The sequence below is a fragment of the Thermobia domestica genome, chromosome 2 (assembly GCF_964235325.1).
Source record: "Thermobia domestica chromosome 2, izTheDome1.hap1.1, whole genome shotgun sequence".
Classification (NCBI taxonomy): Eukaryota; Metazoa; Arthropoda; class Insecta; order Zygentoma; family Lepismatidae; genus Thermobia; species Thermobia domestica.
In genome coordinates, this window is record NC_137455.1 from 95,076,330 (window position 1) to 95,099,870 (window position 23,541).

Genomic DNA, 23,541 nt, shown 5'->3' on the forward strand with positions numbered 1-23,541 from the left:
TTATTTGGCTACTATTTTTCATATCATAATTTGCGTTGGCTGTATGTATTATTATAATTATGGACTAAGAAATGAGAGCAGGAGCGATTTGGAAATCATATCACTGACATACAAGGGGTCTACAAATCTGGAAATCAAGGAAAGGGGTTTGGCGTAGGATTTTTTTCTTCTTGCTTATATTTTGGGATAAACCGACAGTTCAAACATAGGAGCCCAATGAACTATATGAAGCAAGTTAGAAGCAGTTAATCTAAGTAGTTTTGTTACTTATTAACATCAGTTAACGTTTTGTGCATATTTTAATATTTTGTACGGTGTAACTTTTTTTTTTTTTTCATATTTAACAAGTTTGTAACAAAATTATTATTGTAGTAACTTTAGAGCAATAAGTAGATGAACATAGTTATTACCAGGGCCCGGATCTTGTTGACAAGTCAACTTTTTTCTGTTACTCATAGGACAAGGCAAGTTCAAATAAAAACATTATCCATCAACTCTTGGTTCTAAAAATATATTTTTTTAGGGTCAACTTTTGGTCACTTTCTGCCGTTTTGAAGTTTTAGGTCAATTTTTAATATTTTAAGGTAACTTTTAGGTCACTTATGGTCTTTTTATTCTTTTTCTTCTACATAAGGAAATCTTAAAATGAAAACTGTTTACGGATTTAAAAACAAGAAGTTAAATGATTTTTTTTCCTGCTTCCTGATTATTGGGGTGGAAAAACTCCATTCCTAACAAGTGAGTGAACACTAGGCTGTAGCTAGTTGACGAGGGCTGGGGGTTCGTAAGTGGCCAAAGCAGATGGTTCTGGTTGTTTACTACAATGGATATTACTACGTGAATAACTAAAAATAGATTAGAAGATGTTCAAAGGTTTTAAAAAGGCTTTTTATCTATTATTCTGGTGTATACAATCTACACTTGCAAACTTTTATTCTTTAACTGTGCTTCCTAGTTTCAATTCGAGAGTGAATTGATGGTTTCAGTATGTAGAATGCCGAGGTCTAAACCATCTACAGCTTCTCATTTAAGACATTGTTTCCGAATTTGGTGAGGATGTTTTTAGTACTGACGGTACAATATTGTTTTTCAAGGCATGTGAAGTAAAAGTGGTAGCAGAGAAAAGAGACACTGTACAAAAGCATATCAGAAGCGAAAAACATTTACAGGCAGTTGAAAACAAACATAAAACCAAGTGTTCGCAGTTGTTACTTGCGGAGAGTGCTTTGTATAGTAAAGGCAAATCCTTAGTTTTCAAAAGAGTTGTGTGAAGGTTTTGTGTCTTCAAATATTTCTCTTTGGAAACTCAACAATGTGAAATTGCGGGATTTCCTGGAACGTCATACAGGTCGTTTCATTCCAGACGAAACCAATCTTAGGAAAAAATACATGCCAAAGTGTAACGAGGACACAATAAGAAAAATAAGAGAGGAACTTTGGACTCAGATAATTTTTGTTTCTATAGACAGACTAGTGATGTGAAGGAACGCTATATAGTCAATTTTATTGTTGGGGCAATGAAAGCCGACGAACCTAGCAAAATATTTTTGCTAACTGTTGACGTGTTGGAATCTGTCAACCATTTTACAATATGTAGATTTTCGATAAATCGATATCCCTACTTTGGCCTGAAGGTGTCCAACATGGCCATGTTGTTTTTGTAACAGATGCTGCTCCGTACATAATTAAGGCCGCTAATTCAATAAAATCGTAACAATATTTACAGTTATCTTCTGCAATGCTGAATAAGGTATGAGCTAAATTTTCTGACGATTACAAAGTTCCTGAGTTAGTTTGTTGTATCACAGCTTATAAAATGTTTATATGTTGCTTAACTGGATATAGACCTATATATCTGTAATTCAAATATGAAATGCTAAGCTATTTACTAAATTGGTCAGAGTTTAGTTTTAATATTATTGCTTTTTTAAATCAAAGACACAAATGATCAATGAACTGCAACTAACTAAATCAGAACTTTTGAAAATGAGTGAGAAATAGTAATTAAAATCCAATAAATATTCAAAAAATGTCAATGTTTTAATGAAATAAACGTTTAAAAAACTGCAAGTTTTAAGGTCAACTTTTGTCAATTTTAGGGTCATTTTACAGGAATTTTAGTGTCATTTTATAGGTCACTTTTTAGAAAATTTTAGGTCAACAAAATCCGGGTCCTGGTTATTACTATTAGCTTTCATGTAGTGCTACTTAGCTATATCGGATGTCATAATATTTATTCAAGAGCTAAAATAGCAATTCTTTCGTTAGTTTGCTTCTTTGCCTATCACTGTTACTAAATGCCACATGTCAGAATAAATGGTTGATCTGACACCTGGGAACAAGGAAAAAGTCCTGAATATATATATATATATTGTTTAAACCCTGTGACAAATACACTGGCACTGTAAGGTTAGCTATATCTTTTAGTTAAGACAACTGCCAAACGGCTTCTTATTTCATTTCAGTGGTTAGGTTATGTTAGATTTTCTTCCGAATGTTTATGTGCAACATTCTGTTTGTTTTATATTCGTGTTTGTTAAAGTTTTGTGCTCTGTTCCAGAGTAACAATGAGGTGGAAAATACTGCTTTAGGTAAGCATCAGGACGTGCATGTAGTTTCTAAATTCTTACCTGATGGTTTGGCTGACTTGTTGCTCTCAGTTACCATTGACTACGGACCTCCTATTCTATATGCCAAGACAGGACAGGCTTCCACAATGAGATTGCTTGTAGGCAGTCGTGATAAAGCGGGTAAGTTGCAAATGCGAAATAGTTTAATGATACCAACACAGTGGTTGTTTTATTCGCTTCTGCTGCTTCATTAAAGCACTGCACAAATCACTTTTTACACTTTTTTTTTCACTTAAAAGAGGAAGAAGAAGAAGAACGTAATCAAATTTCAGTGTGTAAGACTTTCTTGAAGCGCTGCTTATTGTATTTGTAGTATTCACTTGACTAAATCTATTATATGATGTTTGGTTAACAGATTAAATTTCTCTACAACACGAGAAATTATAGAAAGTACTATTCGGAAGTAAAGAGTTTCTTCAATTTGTGTATTTGTCTGTATGTTAAAATTTTGGAGAAGACGTCACAGAATTTTTGAGAACTCAGGTATGTTATCTTAAATATAGTTTCATCTGGGTAAACGATATGTTCAGATTTTATGTATTGCTCAGCAGCTAACTAGAGTCCGCTCTGAGAAAACGAACTCATAACTTATTATGATTCTAAATAATTCGAGGTTTTGAGCCAGCTTCAAAATTTGAAAGTCTAAAGTCTTATAAAGATATTTAAGTTAGTTAAATAGAAGGAACAGAAGTTTATAGTAGCTAGTTTGACTTCAAGATTTTTTGTAAAATATCATGTTATTTAAGAGAAGAACGTATTAATGAGTAGACTTATAGTACTATGGTTGGTACCAATACCTTGTAAAACTGTAATTGTTTTCGTTATTTTTAACAGTTTGGAATACAATTAAAGTGACGATAAGTGTAGTGACACTTGTACACTTTAGTACCGATACTTTTCAGTAACACAAAAATTGCTTAAATTTTAAATTAACTGAAAAATTTGAATTGGTGAACAACTTTTCAAAACTGATGAATTGGAAAATATGCCGAAGTGTAACATGTAAAAATGTTCATGCTCTCTGTATAAAATTTATTTTCTCTATATAAAATTATGTTTTTTGTTCAGTCTCATACAGTACTATATGAGAACCTTCTCGTCTTCTGTTTTACTGTGATGAAATTCTCAAATATACAGCCTAGGGAAAAGTTTTTAAAAGTAATGTTCACAGTAATTTTGCTAATGTTTACAGCTGGATTTGTTATATGTCTTTTATCAATAATTATGGGTAAATGGATCAATATATAGTTTTATTTTAAACTAACAACTTAAATTATGTACAAGAACTCATTTTTAAACGTTATTATAAAGTCGTGCTTTTGGTGTATGAATTCCGTAGCAAAAGGTATCACTTTCCTCGTTTATGGCATTTAAAAATATTTGTCGTAGGTTATAAAAATGGGGCCAAAGAAGAGGTACCTCATGTGGCGACGCAAGACGAGGAGTTATTTTCTAGTAGAGGAAAAGCACGACATGAAGTTTCCTTGCATAATCTGAGTGGCTCTGGGTTGAAAATTGACTCTCGGTTTGGAGGTAAGTATTTGTAAAATGAAGATAGAATTTTTAGGAACCTAAGAACGTGAACAAGTTACACAGGAGTGTGAGTGGAATGCTAATTGTACAGATTTTTCTTCAAGAATTGCTGGGCTGTGTTACTTGTTTCAGAACGTTGAGAAAAAAGTCCATCCGAATCACCATATGTTAGCATCATTATTATTTTTTTAAATGTACCTGGACGACAATATGTGAACATTGGAAGAGGCCAAAAGATTACAGAATGTTCAAGACATGTTAAGGGATAAGCGTAATGGACTATTACATTATAATTTAATATATGCAGCTATACAGTATGTATCCGAGAGTCATGCACAGTAACGAAGTGTCACGACTTAGTAAACTCACTGTACTTGGTAGGTTTACTTGTATATTTATCTAAATCTGAAATACAGGTGGGTTGTCTCCTTAGCTTCTACATCAGCGTTGCATTACGCATGATGATAATTTCCTAAATGTGGAAGGTAAGCTAATTTACTAGCTTCATATTCTTGCTGTATTCACATTTTGGGTGTCATGTCACACAGCACCTTTTAGGCTATATTAGAATTTTATAACCTAATTTATGTACCACTACACTCAATTCACTAGAATTTAAATTATTACAAGCACTTTTTCTAAGTTTACAGCTTGATAATTTTTTTTATTATATATATACGAAGCACATGGTTTAGTTACGAAGCACATGGTTTAATAGAGTCTTTACAACAAGCTTACACTCCCGATAAAGGAACTTTTTCCCACCTTCACTTCCATTTACAACAGGAGCATCCTTTCACAGCGGTTCTAAACATAATAGACTTCCAACACTCGTACTTTTTTGCAGTTATAGTCTCGGTTGCAGAGCTGCTATCTCTTAAAGAAACTAAAAAATATGTTGTAAACTGAATTCCTTACAATGTAGATCCATGATTACTTGTATAAGATTCTTTTTAAAACTAATTTCAAGAAAGATACTCGATTACTCTAATTTAGATATTGCGAATGAAATTAATTCAAATATGAAACAACAATAACAATTTTAACCGAAAACAATTCCAAAATGAGAATAAATATGAAAAATGAAATACTTGTAACGAGTAAACGTTACAATGTCACGACATGCTAATTTGCTTACTTACATACTATAGTACTTAGTATATTTGTTTTAAATACTACAGCACTACAGCTTATTTACTGTAGTTAATAAGGATATTTGCATAAATAAGTGTTTATATGCTACATTATGTGCATTCGCGATGCGTTTGTGTGTCGGGTTTTTTTACCCTCCCTGGCATCTGTCTTTTGTTCCCCCTTGGAAAAAATTGTGCAGGCGTCCCTGCTTAGAGAGTCCATTTCAAATTTTGTATGGCAAGAACATTGAACAACCACGATAAACTTGTTCAAATGAAAACAAGAACACAGAATGGTCGATGCTGTCAATTAATTTCCATTTTTCTTGCTTATGTAAAAAGTCACTTCCTGACAGAAGTCAAGGCAGTGGGAAATAAACTGTGAAAGATTACTTTCCAAGACAGATTTCTCTCAATAAGAACTTGCTGAATTTTTCGTAACCTTTAATTGGAATCAGGAATATCACTTAGACTTACCATGGTTCCCCTTTGAAAGTTGAAATCTTTGCAGAAGTAAGAAAAATACAATTCTTTGATGCATTTGTGTATTTTCTTTTCAGATTTCAGTCCAGGCGCCATTCTTAAGGGTATCATGCAGTTACGATGTGAGCCAAGGTACATTGTGATTGCTTTTCCATATAGAGATGTTGAAGATCTTGGTGTTACAAGCATGACATTGGCTGATCGTTCCTGTAAAGCACAACGTAACAAAACTCATTGGTTTCTTCACAGTCCTATGACTTCCTGTGGGAGTATTAGCCATACTAATGGAAAGAAGACAATTATAACGAATACCGTAAGTACAAGTTGGATTGTTGAATGATATGTTTAATTTGTTGTAGGGTGCAGTTGGAGAAGGGACATTCCATGTCAAAACAAGAAGTCATCAGACTTAACCATCTCAGATTTTTGTAAAAATTGGTACACAGCTTTATTACAATGGGAGGTAAAAAAATCTCAAATATTACCTCTCTCCTTCTGAAAGTGTCCCCATACAGGGTGTTCAAAAATGTCAAAAAAGGGCATTTTTTCAGTTACAGTGATTATTAAAAATTGTCATAAAGTGGTTAACATGTGCACTAGAGACATGAAACAAACACCATTGGAAAGCTTAAAGATTGCTCTACAAGTTGTATTATATTTAAAAAATCTGTAAAATAAAAAATAACACTTCAAAAATTCAAATTAAAATTTGAATTTTGAATTTCGCATAGAAATGTCCCTCTGAAGTGGTTCAAAATTGTTCAGATTCTGGCCTCATATTTGTGCTAAAACACCACAAATTTTCATTTTGAGCATTCAATGGGATCCGATTCAAAATTCAACATAAACCAATCATTACACAATATTGACCATTTGAATATCTGGGTTCAGATCGATAACCATTTGTCTGTAGCTGTTTACCTGCAGCATCAAAAGAATTTATAGTCAGTTCCATTTGTTTCTTGATGTATTCATTTGAATTTACACAATTATCCACCTTTCGAGTTATTTAGAGAGGTATTACGCTTCCAAACGTACTCAATACAGGTCATTATTCTTGTTAGTCAATATGGATGTTTCTAAATTTATATTGGCTACATTGATACATGTTATTTTCATTCCTTTGTTTCGACTGGTCACAGACATGTGGAAGTGCATAATTGAAATAGGAAAAGGAATTTATTGACTAACTGTTTGTGCTGAAAGTATATGATGTGATTGTGAACAGTGTCACTGTGTTTCATAACGTATTTGATACAAATATTGTGAAAGGGATGGAAATATATCCCTCCGTTTCATAATAAGTTCTGTAACAGCAATCCTGAAACAAAGGAATGAAAATAACATGTATCAATGTAGCCAACATAAATTTAGAAACATCCATACTGACTAACAAGAATAATGGCCTGTATTGATTACTGTTCGGAAACGTAATACCTCTCTAAATAACTCAAAAGATGGATAATTGTGTAAATTCAAATGAATACATCAAGAAACAAATTAAATTGAATATAAATTCCTTTGGTGCTGCAGGTAAATAGCTACAGACAAATGGTTATCGATCTGAACCCAGATATTTACATGGTCAATATCGTGCAATGCTTGGTTTATGTTGAATTTTGAATCCTATCCCATTGAGTGCCCAAAATAAAACTTTGTGGTGTTTTAGTACAGAACAAGACTACGTTCTGAACAATTTTGAACAAATTCAGAGGGACATTTATATGCAAAATTCAAATTTTAAATTGAATTTTTGAAGTGTTATTTTTTATTTTACAGATTTTTAAATATAATACAACTCGTAGAGCAATCTTTAAGCTTTCCATTGGTGTTTGTTTCATGTCTCTGGTGCACATATTAACCATTTTATGACAATTTTTAATAATCACTGTAACTGAAAAAATGCCCCTTTTGACATTTTTTAACACCCTGTATGGGGACACTTTCAGAAGGAGAGGTAATATTTGGGATTTTTTCATCTCCCATTGTAATAAAGCTGTGCACCAATTTTTTTTACAAAAATCTAAGATCGTCAGGTCAGATTTTGTCATTTCATTGGTTGATTTCACATGGAATGTCCCAGAATGCGAGCTATATGCCAAAAACATTTAGTTAATAAACTACAAAGTATTGAATGGTATGTGGTCCCGCGTATCATAGTCGCTAACGATCTCGCTGTCGGCGCGAGGGGTCCCGGATTCGATTCCCGGTGGGAGCACTCAGTCGAAAAAGTGTAAAACGTTTTTTTCAGACCAACCACCCTGAATGAGATTTTCTTGGGTTTTCCTCATTCACACCAGGCAAATGCTGGGGTGCTACCTAACTTATAGACCCAGGCCGCTTGTTTCCTTTTCCAATCCTTTCTTCCTTCCCTTTCCTCGGATAGTGTGATCGCCGAGGGACTTCATCCCTCAAACATGACGAGCTAAATGGCCTTAGATGCCGAAAGCCCAGAAATCTAAATTCTAAATCCCCATTGAATGGTATATGTGTGTAAGTGGATTGGGAAAATAGAAAATTATATTCTAAATTCATTGAAGTGGTTAGAAAACTACCTATGATTTTGCATTAAGCAAGTTCAGTAATGTTTTGGAAGTTGAAACTATATATATTCATGATCTGTTGAAACACAAGAAATGGGATCAAGAGTTTTAAGAAGTTTTTAAATATTTTCTGATCTGGTTCCAAGGTTTAATTGACTCACCTCCAGTCAAGGCATGTGATAGGTTCATCCTTCCCACTGATCTAGTGGCTAGCGCATATGTCTTTGGTGAACGTGGTCATAGGTTTCATTCCCGATGGTAGAGCACAAAAAATTTAATTTCACAATCAGTCACCTTTAGCTTTAAGGGCATAACTGTGGGACATTAAACTAAAATAAACAAATGCGTATGATTGGTTCATTAAGTAATTTCTACGAGAACGTGTTATATGGTAGTTCAATGAACTTTTGTTTGGAGACGGGTGATGTGTGGGTAAGTCTTTTGACAGCCAATCAGTGAAATAGGTTTTCGGTGTTTATGAGAACTTTCAGTACTTAGTTGTCATACGTATATAAAGAGATTAAAACGATCGGAGAGAGTGATTGTATGTTGTACTTTATAAGAATATTGACCGTTTGTAATAATCTCCAAACGATTATAACAAAGAGTGTGTAGGGGATTAGTTTGTATTTCGCACGGAAGGTAATTTCCATGAACTCTTTAAAAGGGAAACTGACTGGGATACAGTCAAATTCAAAAATAGTACTTTCGTGTATTACATGGTTAGAATAGTGAGAATGGGTAACAGATTTAAAATACTTTCGAATTTGGGAGGGAAGAATGGTCAATTGAACACTACCTGTCGAGTAGAAGCTTCTTATGTACAAAGGACGATGCTCAGTGGAGAATCATACAATCGGCTGTTTACAATCAAAACCTCAAGTTAATGGCCCTGCAGTATAGTAGAAGTTATTCCGTAGGAGTGAAGAAGAATGCTCTTCTGTACCTCTTCAGAGTCTACAAAGACTAGTTAGTTTTCAAGGACGTCAACGAATGCTGGGAACCAAACTCATAGACGTCTATCAGCGATGCATAGTGGAACCTCATACAACACCTGTTTTTTATGCATAGTGCGTCAACAGAAACTTGACGGCATTAGGAATGTTTTGTCCATTTGGATTCATACTATATTTGTATTGTGTTCGTACAATCTAGAATTTCCCAAGTTATATAGTTCTTATGTAACGTGCTTACTAAAGTAAACTGTAGGTTTTCATATTAGTGCCTCGTACTGGCCACGTGGCTTCGATCGCATGAGTTGGAGATACCCACGGAGTTATCAGTGCTGAAAAGGACGTTAAGTTTAGTGTGCCCTGTTACACGTCTGTTTGCTCTGCAAGGAAAGTTTTGATAATATTACAAGCTTGTTTCGTAACAGTTTGTTATTGTTAGAAGTCTTTTCCTCTTTATGATGTTTTCTAGTTTGATGCACAGGATCAGAAACATTGTAGTCGTATTAGAAAACCAAACAACTCCCCCCCCCCCAAAAAAAAAAAATCATCTGTAGTTTTTAGTTTACGGTTCAATCCAGATTTCTTGAGGTATTGTTTTTCCTTCCACTTAACAAATTATTTCATTACTTCTGTAGCCTAACACACGTAAGCGTGGAACTTCAGAATTTAATTTTATGCGATTAAAAGACACAAAGAATTCATTTGAAACATGGCGTTACCTTGTACCTCTTTTTCTTCCAATTAGTGGATATTTCGACATACGTGAAAAATTGTCTTTGGTATCGGTTTATACTGCGTCTTTGGACTCTTTCTTTACGTTTTCTAATGTGGTTGTGAGCTTACTTTAAAATACAATTTTACGTAAAATATTCCGTAATCTTTGTTACGGTTTATGCTTATCACTTATTCACCGACACTGTAATTTTTCCTATCTACTCATTTTCTGTATAGCGAGTGAGCGTATACGATAGAAAGTTTGTAAAATAAGTTCCGTTTCGATTTTTCTCCTCGGCAGCGCTACGATCGCAGTTCAATCATGCGCACTAGTTACTCTGATCCAAGCTGGATGAAATGACGCCATTTTGAGATCGCTTTGTGTTGTGTATTGTTCGTAGTGATTGTTTATAGTGGCAGCGTTGATAAAAATCCCGCAGCTTGTGAACTTAGACCTGTGATTCTTTTTCTGAAAGTGAAGAACGTAAAACCAAGTGACATTCATCTACAAATCTGCGAGGTTTACGGAGAGAAAATGCAATGAGTGATTCAATGGTGAGAAGATGGGTCCGACAATTTAAGGAAAAGCGTGATCAACTGCATGACGAAGAACGATATGGGCGTCCATTTGTGGTTTCTGATAAACTGGTGAGTGCAGTCGAAGAAAGGATTAAGAACAACCATAGGTTTACGATTAATGCTCTTAGTTTTGAATTTCCACAAATTTCACGAACAGTATTTTACGAGATTGTTACTGGAAAACTGGGTTTTCGTAAACTTGGCGCACGTTGGGTGCCTAAACTTCTTACTGAAGAAAACAAAAAACAACAGATGGGCAACACACTTGGTTTTCTGACACGTTATCATGATGATGGCGAGAACTTTTTTTTTTTTTTTTTAAATCGCAGATAGTCACGGGGGATGAAACTTGGGTTGCTTACGACACCCCTGAAACGAAACGGCAATCCATGGAGTGGAAGCACACTTCGTCCCAACAAAGGTTAAACTAAAGCAATTCTTGACACCCCGAAAAGTCATATACACACTGTTTTTGAACAGACAAGGCATTGTACGAATTTAAGTTTTACCACGAGGTGCAACAGTCAATAAAAATGTTTATGACGAGATGCTTAAACAATTGCGCCGTGCAACAGAACAAGCGCAGAGGAATGCTTTCCAAAGGTATGGTTTCCATTCACGACAACGCCCGATCAGACACTGTGAATGTGACCAAACAACTTGAAAGCTTGGCTGGGACGTTTTTGGCCATCCTCCGTTCAGTTCCGACTTCACTCTTAGCGATTTCCATCTCTTTCTGCATCTGAAGTCTTTCCTTGGTGGTAAGCGCTTCAACAACGATGAGTTAAAAGAACATGTTACCAAATGGTTGACAACACAGGTGGCAACATTCTATGACGCAGGAATACATAAACTTATACCACACTATGAAAAATGCGTGGAAAATTTACGGGAGCTATGTGGAAAAGTAGTGTAAGTGTTATTGATTTTTGTGAAATACATTTCTCTCTTTATCTGTACTCGATTTCTTTTTTTATTACCAAACAGAACTTACTTTCCGAACGAACGTTGTACTCTATGTACAGTTTAAGCTCATAATAATACAAGTGTATATATTCTAGGAATAAGTGTGCACAATAGTCACAAAAATGAAAACAATTTCTTAATTAATACAAAGTAAAATATAAGTGTAGCACTTCACAAAATCTGTAATCGAATCGACCAGATTTGTACATAAAGTGAGTATATAGGCTCAATTATAGCATCAGTAAGTAGTTGATAAGCATAAATCGCAACAAAGATTACGGAATACTTTGCATAAAATTGTATTTTAAAGTAAGCTCAAAACCCCATTAGAAAATGTAAAAGAAAGAGTTCGGCAACGTAGCATAAACCCATATCGAAGATCTCCAATATCCAGTTAATGGAAGAAAACAAATGTATTACAGGGAGCTGGCTTTAATGCGAGGCTGAGGAATTCAGAGTTGATTGACAGGTGCCCCATCCCCGTTATCAAGAAACGGTCACTCGATGGTCCTAGGCAGGGTTGCCAGTGCGCTGTAAAAAAATCACCTAATACTCACTTAATTCAAAGAGTTTATGTAAACTGTGCAATCCCAGCGAAAGATTTTTTTTTAAAATTTGCATAAGCAGTTACCGTATTTGAAAACATTTTGCATATTACTCAACTTCTATATTTTATAACTACACGCGTGGCGGAGCGGTCTAGCATTTTAGTCTTTGCAACATAAAGGGTCAATTCCCCTGGGGATAGTTAAATGCAATGGTTCAAATCCCGCTTTATTCAAGAAAAATGTAGGCCCTACATTTAGAAGCTTCTAAGCTCGTTTAGAGCGTTAATTCTTAATAATAATAATAATAAATATTAATTCTTATTAATAATAATTATATCTAAGAATATTCCGCTATTTCGAAGAAATTTTGTTGGCTCTAAAAATAGCATTGTCTTCGTATGATATATTTATTAACAATCTAATTACACAGCTTATACATAACACTTGAAATATATAAATTATATACATAATTTCCTATTAACAGTTTAGAAGTGCAATGAAGAATATACCGGTATGTGTTGTGTTTAAGTTCGATTAATCATTATCACTAGAGACCAGATGTTTAGACATTAAAACCTGGAAAATAGGTGGGCAAATAGGCACTTAAAATTTACAAAATAGGCAGCAAAATAGGTGCTAAAATTTAACTGAAAACAATGAAGATAAATACTCAATACAATTTTAAAAAAATTAAGTCATAAATAATGTTCAAAGAATATAGAAACGTGTATACGTGGACACACGCAAATTAGACTGTGATAACAGATGCTTCAGTTTTTTTCTCCCTCGCTTCTTCGTCGCACTGCACTATGACCTTTCTTATTACTTCTCTAGCTTCGCTGTGTATAGTTTGCCCTCTCTTATGCTGTGAAGCCATTGTCAAATGAATAATAAGCAACAAAACCGCGACCACAACAACACTCAACAAATAATCAACTAACTCTTCAGAATTACATTAATGTGACTTTTTTTTAAGCCTGGCAACGCTGATATATAGGAGGAGAGTAAATGAGTGTCGCAAGAGTCAGGCAGAAAAATGTTGAAAATTTTCCCCCTCTACCTCAGCCCCCGCTGGTAAACAAGCTAGCTCCCTATAATATAAGGTAAAGCTACGTTTCTTATACGTACCCTGTATATTGTTGTAAAGGCCTGAAAAAAACAACGGAAATTTGGGTGAAAAACAGATTTTTACCTTTTTTCCCGAACTTGAAAAAAAATGGAAAAAAATTGGGAAAAATTGAAATTTTCGAATATTTTACTACGTTACGCTTTTAAAATGAAAACTATTTTATATTTACTAGTTTACAGTTAAGATCAATGAGTAGTTATATTTCTTGTTTTAGGATAGGGAAATTTTGTGGCAACAGCTATATTTGCACCACTCCTTTAAAGTAAGCACCTCGATAGAATGGAGTTATGACTACAAAAGATACTAAAATATAATCCTGGTTAAATGAATTAATATAGACGTATTTAAATTATCTTAAGTAATATTATAAAGTTACCGTTTTACAGCAGGAAAGTGTTAAAATAACACTACCAGAATCATATTAGTTATAACCAGTATATTAAAATCAAATATATATTTTATGGCGATACGTATCTTCCTTGTACTGTGTAAAATTTCCGGAGATTTTGAACCCATTACAAAAAATCTTTTGTTCGGAAACATTGGCAAAAACTGGAAAATATAATTTAAAAACTATTTCTTCGCCTAATGCTAATCTTATTTGCTGTAACATGTCTGCAGAATGTATACAATGTATTGCGCTAGCAGGAAAAATATTTAAAGCAACAGCTTTTAATTTTACTTTTTAGTTTTCTGATTTCTGATAAAAATCCCTCTTTATTATTTGTATATTTTTCGAACAACTCAAAAACAGAGATGATCTTATTTACATGTACACACATACGCCGTACAAGTGCGTGAATTTGAGCAGCGACAAATATATTAATAAATTTAACATGTGTAACTTCCGTTCGTTTGTATTAAAGACTAGCAGAATACCCGTTCTTCGCACGGGAAGAATACGTTTCATTTTAGGTATAAGGGGCACCAATAAACGCAGGGACTCCAAAAACTATGAATTCGACACTAGTATCAGTCACTTTCAATTACTTCTACATGTCACCCTCCCCCTTTACTAGTACTAATGGGGCTGAATTTGAATTTAAACGGCACCGGAAGTGTCACTGTTCATCTCAACCACCCCTAAAACTATGGTACACTAATATCTGCCATTTTCCATCATTTTTTTTTATATATATATCCACCCCTTCTCCCTCTCCCGAGTTGCGGCGCTGAATTTGGATTGAAACAACTTCGGAAGTTACTGTTCATCTCAGAACCCCCAAATACCATGGTTTCGACACTAATATCGGACACCTCTCCCCGCCCCCAAGTTACGAGGATGAATTTTGATTTAAACGGCATCGGAAGTGTTACTGTTCATTTCAGCGACCCTAAAAACTATGGATTCGACACTAATATCGGTCATTTTCAAACATATTTATATATCTTCTCTCCCCCAGTGTTTCTTCCAAACATATTTTTAGGGGGGCCTCAATTTTTATTTAAACAGCATCGGAAGTGTTACTTTTCATCTCAGCATCCCCGAAAATTATGGATTCGATACTGATATCGGCTATTTTCCATCATTTTTTACATATCTCCCCTTCCCCCAAGTTGCAGAGCTGAATTTGAATTTAAGGTTCATCGGAAACGTCACTGTTCATCTTAGCAACCCCAAAAACTATGGGTTCGACACCAAGATCGGTAATTTTAAATATATATATCCGCACTTCCTTCCTCCAAGTTAGATAATTTGTCGCACTAGAAAACAGGTATTTGTTTACTTACAAAATTTTGTACATAAAGTTTATAGTAAATTCTGTATTTGAATATTAAATGATAGTAATTATATGTCTAAGTGCATGAGTATTAGTGAAATTTACCTACTGCTCTTTCTTTTAAGAAATAATTTGGTTAAAATTTACAAAATTTCACCAGATCAAAGAGCACATTATGGACTCAGTTTAATTCAAGAGCCCTAATTGTTGCAAAACAGAAAGGCTTCATGATGGTAGATGTGTATGCAATTGTAAAAGTTCTGTGATTAATGCACATCCAGGTGTAAACGACTAAAAGGCACATAAAGGAAATGAGTGCAGACTATTAATTTTCAAGAATAATTACAATTTTATTTTCGAATACTACTACTACTACTACTTTTTTTTTTTTTTTTTTTTTTTTTTTTTTTTTTAATATTTGCTATATTGAAATTTCTCAACTTACATTTTTCACGCGTTCGAGAAAAAAAGATCCCATTACTAGTAAAACTAACCTAATAGAATTTTTTTTTTATTTTCCCAATTTTCCGGAAAGAACCCGTAAAAAACGTATTTTTACCAGCAGGTTCAAAATTTCCGGAAATTTTACAACACTAACCCTGTAACTTCAGGAAGTAAATAATGAATTCATTTCTTTGACAATGTTTTTTCTGCACATGATAAAATTTAAGAAAAATAATATAATGTTTTAAATGTGCTGAATATAATAATATTTTGCATACCGAAATGTATTCAATTTCTCAGATGTATAAACGTTTCTTTGAAATATGACTAATAACTCCTGTTTCACAGGTGCATGTGAAGTTGTCTCGAATTGAGAGTGATGATGAAGATTTTGAAGCTTCTGGAGCATTTGATGATATGTTAGAAGATGATGGTATTTCAGTGCAGTGTGACTATAGTCCTGCTTCTCTAGTTCCCATTGATGTTCCTGGAGAGTCATTAGAAGACGAAGACTTTATGGTAAGATTTTTAGTTGATCCTCAACGTAGATGATTTGATTTGAAATTGTACGAAATAGTATATTTATGAATAAATAGTCTAAAACGATAGGGGTGTTATAAAGTCCCTGCTATAAAAGAAATGCTCATAACTTTTTTTTTAAATAATGATATTGCAGTGAAATAAATATTAAGATATTTATTGAGACTTAAATTTTTGTATTATCATCCATAGATACACCGCCACTCTTTCAGCTGGGCTCCGCTGACATCCATACAATCCTGCAACCTCCGTCGAAATCCGTGAATGATATTCCGTCTGACGTCGTCAGAAATGTCATTGAACACTTCACTAATCTTAGCTTTCAGGTCCTGCGGGTCCTTTGGTTTTTCCGCATACACCTGTGTCTTAACGTGACCACATAACCAAAAATCACAGGGTGTCAAATCTGGGGACCTGGGGGTCAAGGGATGGGCCTCTGCCCCCAATTCACCATCAGGTAGCTCACAGCCAAGGTAGTCCCTGACGACTTGTGCAAAATGTTGCAAAATGCAAAATATTTTGCTGGTAGTGGAAGCGATCCTTGATTTAGAGCTTGACCAATTCGGGCTTCAGGAAATTTGTAATCATTTGAAGGTATATTTCCCCTGCAAAATGTTTTCGTCGAAGAAAAACGTGCCTATGAGGTGGTCCATTGATACGGCACACCACACATTCCTCATCATTGTGATAGTGTTGATAGTGTCGCACAATTTAAAATGTATTTCACTACAATATCATTATTTTTTTAAAAGTTATAAGCATTTGTTTTATAGCAAGGAATGTATAACAGCCCTGTATTTTTTTACTATTTATTGATAATAATCATTTACTTGCGTTTGTTTACTGTGGATTTAAGGTAATATTTTCTATTAAACTAGTACTTAGTGATAAAGAATGTAAAGGTGATCCAGAATTTTTCACAAAGAAAAGAATTATATTGCCAAACGAAAGTCGTAAAATTGAAATTGTTCTTACCATGAACTGGTTTGATGCAAGAATAAGATTTTAATTTGTGTCTTAGTATCTTCCAAATTAATCTAATTTGTATCTTCCTAATTGATAAGTTGTAAGAAACTTTTTTAGCAGTTGTAAGATACAAAATTAAGAGACGTAGTATGTACTTTGCTGATAGTATTTGAAAATAAAATCCTGGTGTGAATATTCGGGTCCAGGAGGAACGGGAATGGGGAATAGAGAAAACTTCATAGCGAGGAGCAATATAATTGAAGGTGCAATTTGGATAAGGGCGTATCGACCTATTTCCGGTAAAATGAGATATACATATTTTCTGCAAGTTTGAGCATGTCCGTATGTGTCTAGGTAGTGTTAAGGTAATATCTCTACTCCGTAGCGAGCACCTGTCTCCAAAAATGGTGTGCGAATACGTTGGTTAATTGGGTAAGGGCGTTTGCTTTCCTGCTCTCCTGAAAAATCTAAGAATTGCTAGTTACGCCCTTATCCAAATTTACCCCTCAATTTATACCGTTTCCAAATATTGTTAGGGTCACTAAGTCTAGGAGGCTCAAGTGAACAAGTCATGTGGGCAGAATAGAAGAAAGTAGGAGCACTTTCAAAATTTTAACTGGAAACCCAACCGGAATAGACAGAAAGAAGAATCTCGCAGAAATAGGAGTACAAAGTAGAAACTGGATCCAGTTAGTTAAGGACAGAAGTCAATAGAGAGCATTTATGAATGCGACATTGAACCTCCGGGTTCCATAAGCCATATAGTTAGTGAGTTAGTTAATATGAAATTTTTTAGCCATCACTATTAATACTTAGGAATATTAATTACTTTTCTTTTCAGCAACAATGTTATATAAAATCAACATTAATACTTCAGTCAAAAAGAGCATATTAATAATAATGTTTCTTCATTCGGTTAAAGAAAATTTTGAATGGTTATTTACGTACCAAAAGTACAAACTATAATAATAGACTGATACAAACATTTATAAAACAAAAGGTTTGATTTTATAATATTGGCAGGGCTTATAGTGAGGCATTTTTTTTTTATAAATAAAAGTTACTTTTTTTTTTTTTTTTCAAATTTGTTACTAAAAGTTACGTTTTTTGGGAGCTATAGTGACTTTTTCGTGTGATTTATGTTTTGCATTGGCAGTTTTCTAAGAAAGATATAAAAAGAAATGGAAGAAGACAGAAACTTGTTACTCAGCTTTATTCTCACTTCTAAAGCACAGTGGATGGTTGGTGGATGCTTAAGCTCGCAAGGTGGGGTTGAGAATCCTTCTGTGTGTATTCTTTCTTCTGTCATAATAGTCTTTTAGTTTTTTCTCGTAATTAACGCTCCGCTCAACGGTGTGTGTGTGTGCGGGGGGGGGGGGGGGGAAAGGGGTTCATCATGTTCGTCTTGTGTATGCTTCTTGTATGTTCTTCGTAAGAGTAGATGATGAATTTGAATATTTCATGGCTTTAAGAACTCTCAATGCTAAGTTAAATATAATGTCTGGGATGAAGAAATTCGGAAATAGGCCAGAACTGGTTCCACTTACTCAGAAGCTTCTTACATCTGCTAAGTCTGCTTATCGTAACTACAAAGCATACTTAGAAAACCTAAGAAAGGAGGAAGCTCAAAAAGAAGAAGTAAAGAAGAAAAATGAAACAAAACAACAAAGAGAGAGGTGATGGAAAAATTGACAAAGGAAAAAAGGGGCATCATGAGATTTTGGTCACTTTTTGGTGTGCTCTTGGTCACTTTTCAACTATTTACAAGAGACCTGACCACTATAAGCCCTGTATTGCATATAACCGAGCAATATGTATTGCAGTCAGTAAAGACACCATAGATAGTATGATAATTTTTCGTTGTCTAGAGCACTTGTTTTATAATATTGTTTTGAGTACTGGACCTCCATTAAACGAGAACTTCCAATATCCTGTTTATTTCTTTATTAGTCACCGCATTGAAGAAAAATGAAAACTTCCTGGCCATCTTAAGTCAAACATCTTCAGTTCTCTCACAGTATAGCTTACATTTACTCATATTTCTTTTTATCTTTTCTATTGCTATAGGGTGGTCATGTGTCGGAATTATATCACATGGAAGTATATTATGACAAAGAGCACAAACACGAAGTAGATTTTAAAAGCGGTCAGGCCGAAGTTGAGTATGATGAATCTCTTTACATAAAAACATGGATTGACGCACGTAAGTAGCTGTTTTTTTTTTTCTTTGTATATTTTTTCTAAATGTTATTCATTCCAAGAGAATGCAGTATTTGCAGATCTACTTAAGTTTTATAGTCTAAATCTAGGATTAAGAACAACTAAGTTTATTATAGCATTTTTATTTCTTCTTTTTTTTCTGTATACCTAATTGATAGATTATTTGCTAAATAAATTGTGAAATCATAAGTAAACCTATAGCAAATGGACGAGAAATGTTCGCTGCAGGATTCTTACAAATCTGGAATGGAAATTCTGGAAATGTCAAGGAAAACGAAATGATAAGTACGTAAGCTGCGAATCAGGTAAAGTTAGGGATTTTGCTTAGGAAATGATTCCCCCTCCCCCCTCCGTTTGCCTATTTGTTTAGATAAGCTGATAATTCATACACGGTAGCACAGTGAAGTAAGACTGAAGCAGTCAGTCGAAATAATTGTGTTACTTAGTAGTATCATATAACATTTCTTTTTACATTTTTATGTGTTGTACAATATTAGTTTTTATTTATTTATTTATTTATTTATTTTACATTTAACAAATTTGGGGGGAAATTATTGTTGTAGTAATAATTTTACGTAGATTTTATTCTTATAAATGCATAAACATAGTTATTGTTTTTTTTTTTTCATTTTAACATTTTGTACAAAATAATTATACATTTAACATAAATAATAATTTTTAAAAAATTGAACAAAAAATGGAGTTTAGAGAATTGGCATTGGCAGCTGTAATATCCCCTTACCAAATATTTATTATGTCTACTTTTAAATACTGCATGTGCAGAAAGAAAACGTTCTTTCAATATCCTATTTTCATGGAATTTGGGTAAAAATTTAAATATATCATTAAAATAATTGACTTATTCTTTATTTACTACATTTTTTAGAAGCCCGTCTCATTTTCTTTCAAAGTGACTGAAGCAGTATTTTCAAACTTCCGTGGAAATCCTAATGTTACATCCGCTTGTTGGGGAGAAGGGAGGCCAATTTGTTCGAGAAAAAAAAAAAAAAAAAAAAAAAAAGATTTATTCAGTAGTTTTCAAATAGCAATTCTGTGGTTAGCTTACGTATTTGCTTGTTTGCTGTTATTAACCAGCTCATTCTTGCTCATTCTCATTATTAACCAGCTCAGCTGTTTGCTCTTACAGGCATTCTTCATTATTGGAGCTTTTATCTTAATTGACTCGGGTCAGGGAAAACAGTTGGTCTGCCACCTAGAAATCAGAAAAAAAAGAAAAAAAAACACTGAAAATCTTCATATAAATTATTTTAACATTAAGATGATAATGAATATATTATGGGCACATCATAACATTAGTAATATTTTAATTATTTTACCATCTGTACTAAAAGCTTATTTACTGATAATACTAGAGGATACATAAAGTTCCGAGGAGTTTACATATAAAGTTCTTACTTTGGATCTCAGGTTAGGTGATATACCTAGACTGTTTCAGTGTGTCTAGTTTAGCAATTATAAGAAGTTACTGACGACAAACAGTCTGAATAGATCACCTAACTTGAGATACAAGGTTAAGAACGTTATATGTACTGAAAGTAGTCAGTGTGACATTTTTAATGGAGCTCATCCAGCAATGACTTTAGTTCCAATGAATTATTCTTACGTTATAAATTATAGTTATTTCTGTTGAGCACTGGGTTTCGTACTCAGGAAATACTTGTAGGAAAGCGACAACTTTCAGTTATACTTGCCTTATTTAGTAAATAGGTAAAGTAATCTAATACGTACAATTAAGTACAGTACCTTAATGATGTATGACGTGAAAAAATCCTGATCATTAATTACGTCATTTCGGAGTAGTGTTTTTATTTGTTGATTATCAGTATCTTTGTTTATTAATACTGTATTGAAAGAAGCAAGTGATAATTAAGTACCTTAAGTATTATCTCAGTCGATTTCACTACAGAAACACTTAAACTTTCAGAAGCCTGCTCTTGTACAATATAGAAATATTAAAATCAAAGATTTTTATTTTTATCTTTCTCACTTCTTTATTATGCTTTAACACGACCGTCATTCGTTTAAAAATTAATTATACATATATGAAAATTTATTTTAAAAACTCAAGAATCGCAGCTGTTTTTTACAATATTTGATGAGTAAATGAAATCACAAATTAAGACCTTTCTGATAGACTTCCTTTCTGATAGTCCAGAATTATAAATTAGTTTTATTCCGAAGTCTAATTTGCACTAAGTTGAAAAGTTACGTATGGTACATATGTCTAATTATAGAGTTTATCTTCTCGTGCTGCTGCGAGGTTATATGAAACGTAGACCTACTGCTTAACGTGAAATCTGAACCACATGAGCTTTCACCGGGAATCGAATCCGGGTCTCCGACGCCCAAAGTGCGTACGCTAACCATATACCCACAAGAGAGTTCTCTTATCTCCATAATACTGATATTTTCCTTTTGATCAAAAACTAGCTTCTGTTTTCAGATCTTTAATTTGTAAACAAGTAAGACAATGTATACACACAAAATCGGTACAATCGTATTAACATAAATAAGAGTATTTTTTTTTTTTAACTAACTGTCCGTTTATGTTCTCTAATTACAGACTAAATGGGTATTTTGTTCAGAAGAAAAAAATATTCCCTCTATAGAAAAAAAGAAAAACTAAGTTGGAATATATATAAAAATTATAATAATTCCATCGAGAATAAAAATAAGTAAATAAGCATGCCTTTGATCAGCAGATTGAAGGAAAGTTTTTTTTCACATGGTTTGAGTGTAGTTTTCTAATCACCAAGAAACAGTAAAAAAAATTCAATAAGATACAACAATATATTTTCGGAACTTTATTTATTTTTTTTTTTTTTCTCCAGACATGTTCATTCAGGAATCATATATTGGCATGACAAAATAACTTAAACGAAAATTAAAGAACATACCAGAGAAACCAAATACAGTGAACATCTCAACATCAGACTGAATGAAATGAGAGAGAGAGTCGTCGAAATTACAGGGAATGTATAGCATATATGGTGCATTACACACACACACACACACACACATATATATATATATATATATATATATATATATATATATATATATTGAAAATTAAGTTTTCCGTCTTATATTAAAACGAAGAAAACAAATTTTGAGTTAGGTGAATTCGAAAGACCGATTCTTGACCATCTACACCTTTACTGTCGTAGCTGAAACTAAGAAAATTCGTGCGATTAATTAGCTTTATACGAAACTGTACCTCTATGAGGGCAAGGACGTAGGGTGATAGGACATTTGAATCGTTGAATTTTTAAGATCTGTGCGTTTGCCATATTCCATATATCATTTATCAGTTCTTTCTGAACCTTTTAGTTCTGTCAATTGAGGGCGCTTTCAAGCGAAAATTTGGAATCACACTTTCCGGTAGGATGTTCATTGTTCAAGAAGATACGATATATATATATATATATTTGTGTTATTGTTGTTCAAGATTCTGTATAAGATTTTGTATAGTTACATGTTTATGATATTTTCAGATGCTGTTATTCAGGTCGTAACGGAGGAGTGTTGGATCTCTAATTCTTCAGACCCTCTTGTCAAAGCATTCCATATTTCTCTCATCCGGAATTCTTGCCCAGCTGATCTATCTGTTAAAATTCAGGAGATCTCGACAGGTGGATCTCTGCATGGTAGATTTAGTTTTCAGGTGGGACATTTTTACAGCATATTATGTAGTTTACAGTTGCAATTTTCTGTTGAAGAATATCCATTAAAGGTCTTATCCATTCAGGCACTTACATAGTTTTAAATTACTTTGGTTCAGTGAAAAGAGAATATAAACTAGAGGGAACGTAAATCGAAAATTAATTATTTAATTTAAATATTGCTGTCAAATAAAACTGTATAAGCTCTTGTGGGCAAATGAACGAAGGTATATAAATAAGAGAAAAATCAATTCGTCTTTCACACTCATGTATTTAAATATCGAGAGTGCTTATCTAAAAGTTCTGAAAGAGTTAAAAGAAAATGAGTTACATTGATTACATACAGTGTTATTGCGTTTTATTTTAGTCAAGTAAAAAAGCGGTGCTGCAATTAGAATATTTTGCGTACTGGGTAAAGACTAAAATACTAGATTGATAATAAGACACTTAATACATATCACGGATAGTGGCAGGCATAGTGAATGGTCTGCGGCACTACCACTACTCCAACAACAGGACGTTCTAGTCATGAGTTCAAACCCTACTCAGGGCATGTTAGCTTGGTACCATCGTTTAATAGTTTCTTTTTACGTATAAGAGACATTTGCGGGACGCAAAACTCAAACATTCGATGGGAGCTGAGACATTTTGGATCTTCTATCAACCGGTAATATCAAGTAGTGAGGAACAATAATTAATTTCGGAGCAAACCGGATTGATATGTGGTCTCTTATTTATTAGCGATTGTAGGTTTTT

At 33.6% G+C, this 23,541-nt stretch overlaps 1 protein-coding gene across 3 annotated transcripts in view; it reads left to right on the forward strand.

The window, feature by feature from the left end:
* The window catches only part of LOC145674205 (transforming growth factor beta receptor type 3-like), a 118,973-nt gene that overhangs the window by 64,082 nt on the left and 31,350 nt on the right, over positions 1–23,541 (forward strand). For all 3 annotated transcript variants that reach the window (XM_081744037.1, XM_081744038.1, XM_081744040.1), the window contains exons 9-14: positions 2,561–2,750; positions 4,020–4,163; positions 5,857–6,092; positions 15,725–15,895; positions 18,950–19,085; positions 22,618–22,787. In XM_081744037.1, coding sequence (XP_081600163.1) covers positions 2,561–2,750; positions 4,020–4,163; positions 5,857–6,092; positions 15,725–15,895; positions 18,950–19,085; positions 22,618–22,787 — 1,047 coding nt within the window. The remainder of the gene's footprint in view (positions 1–2,560; positions 2,751–4,019; positions 4,164–5,856; positions 6,093–15,724; positions 15,896–18,949; positions 19,086–22,617; positions 22,788–23,541) is intronic.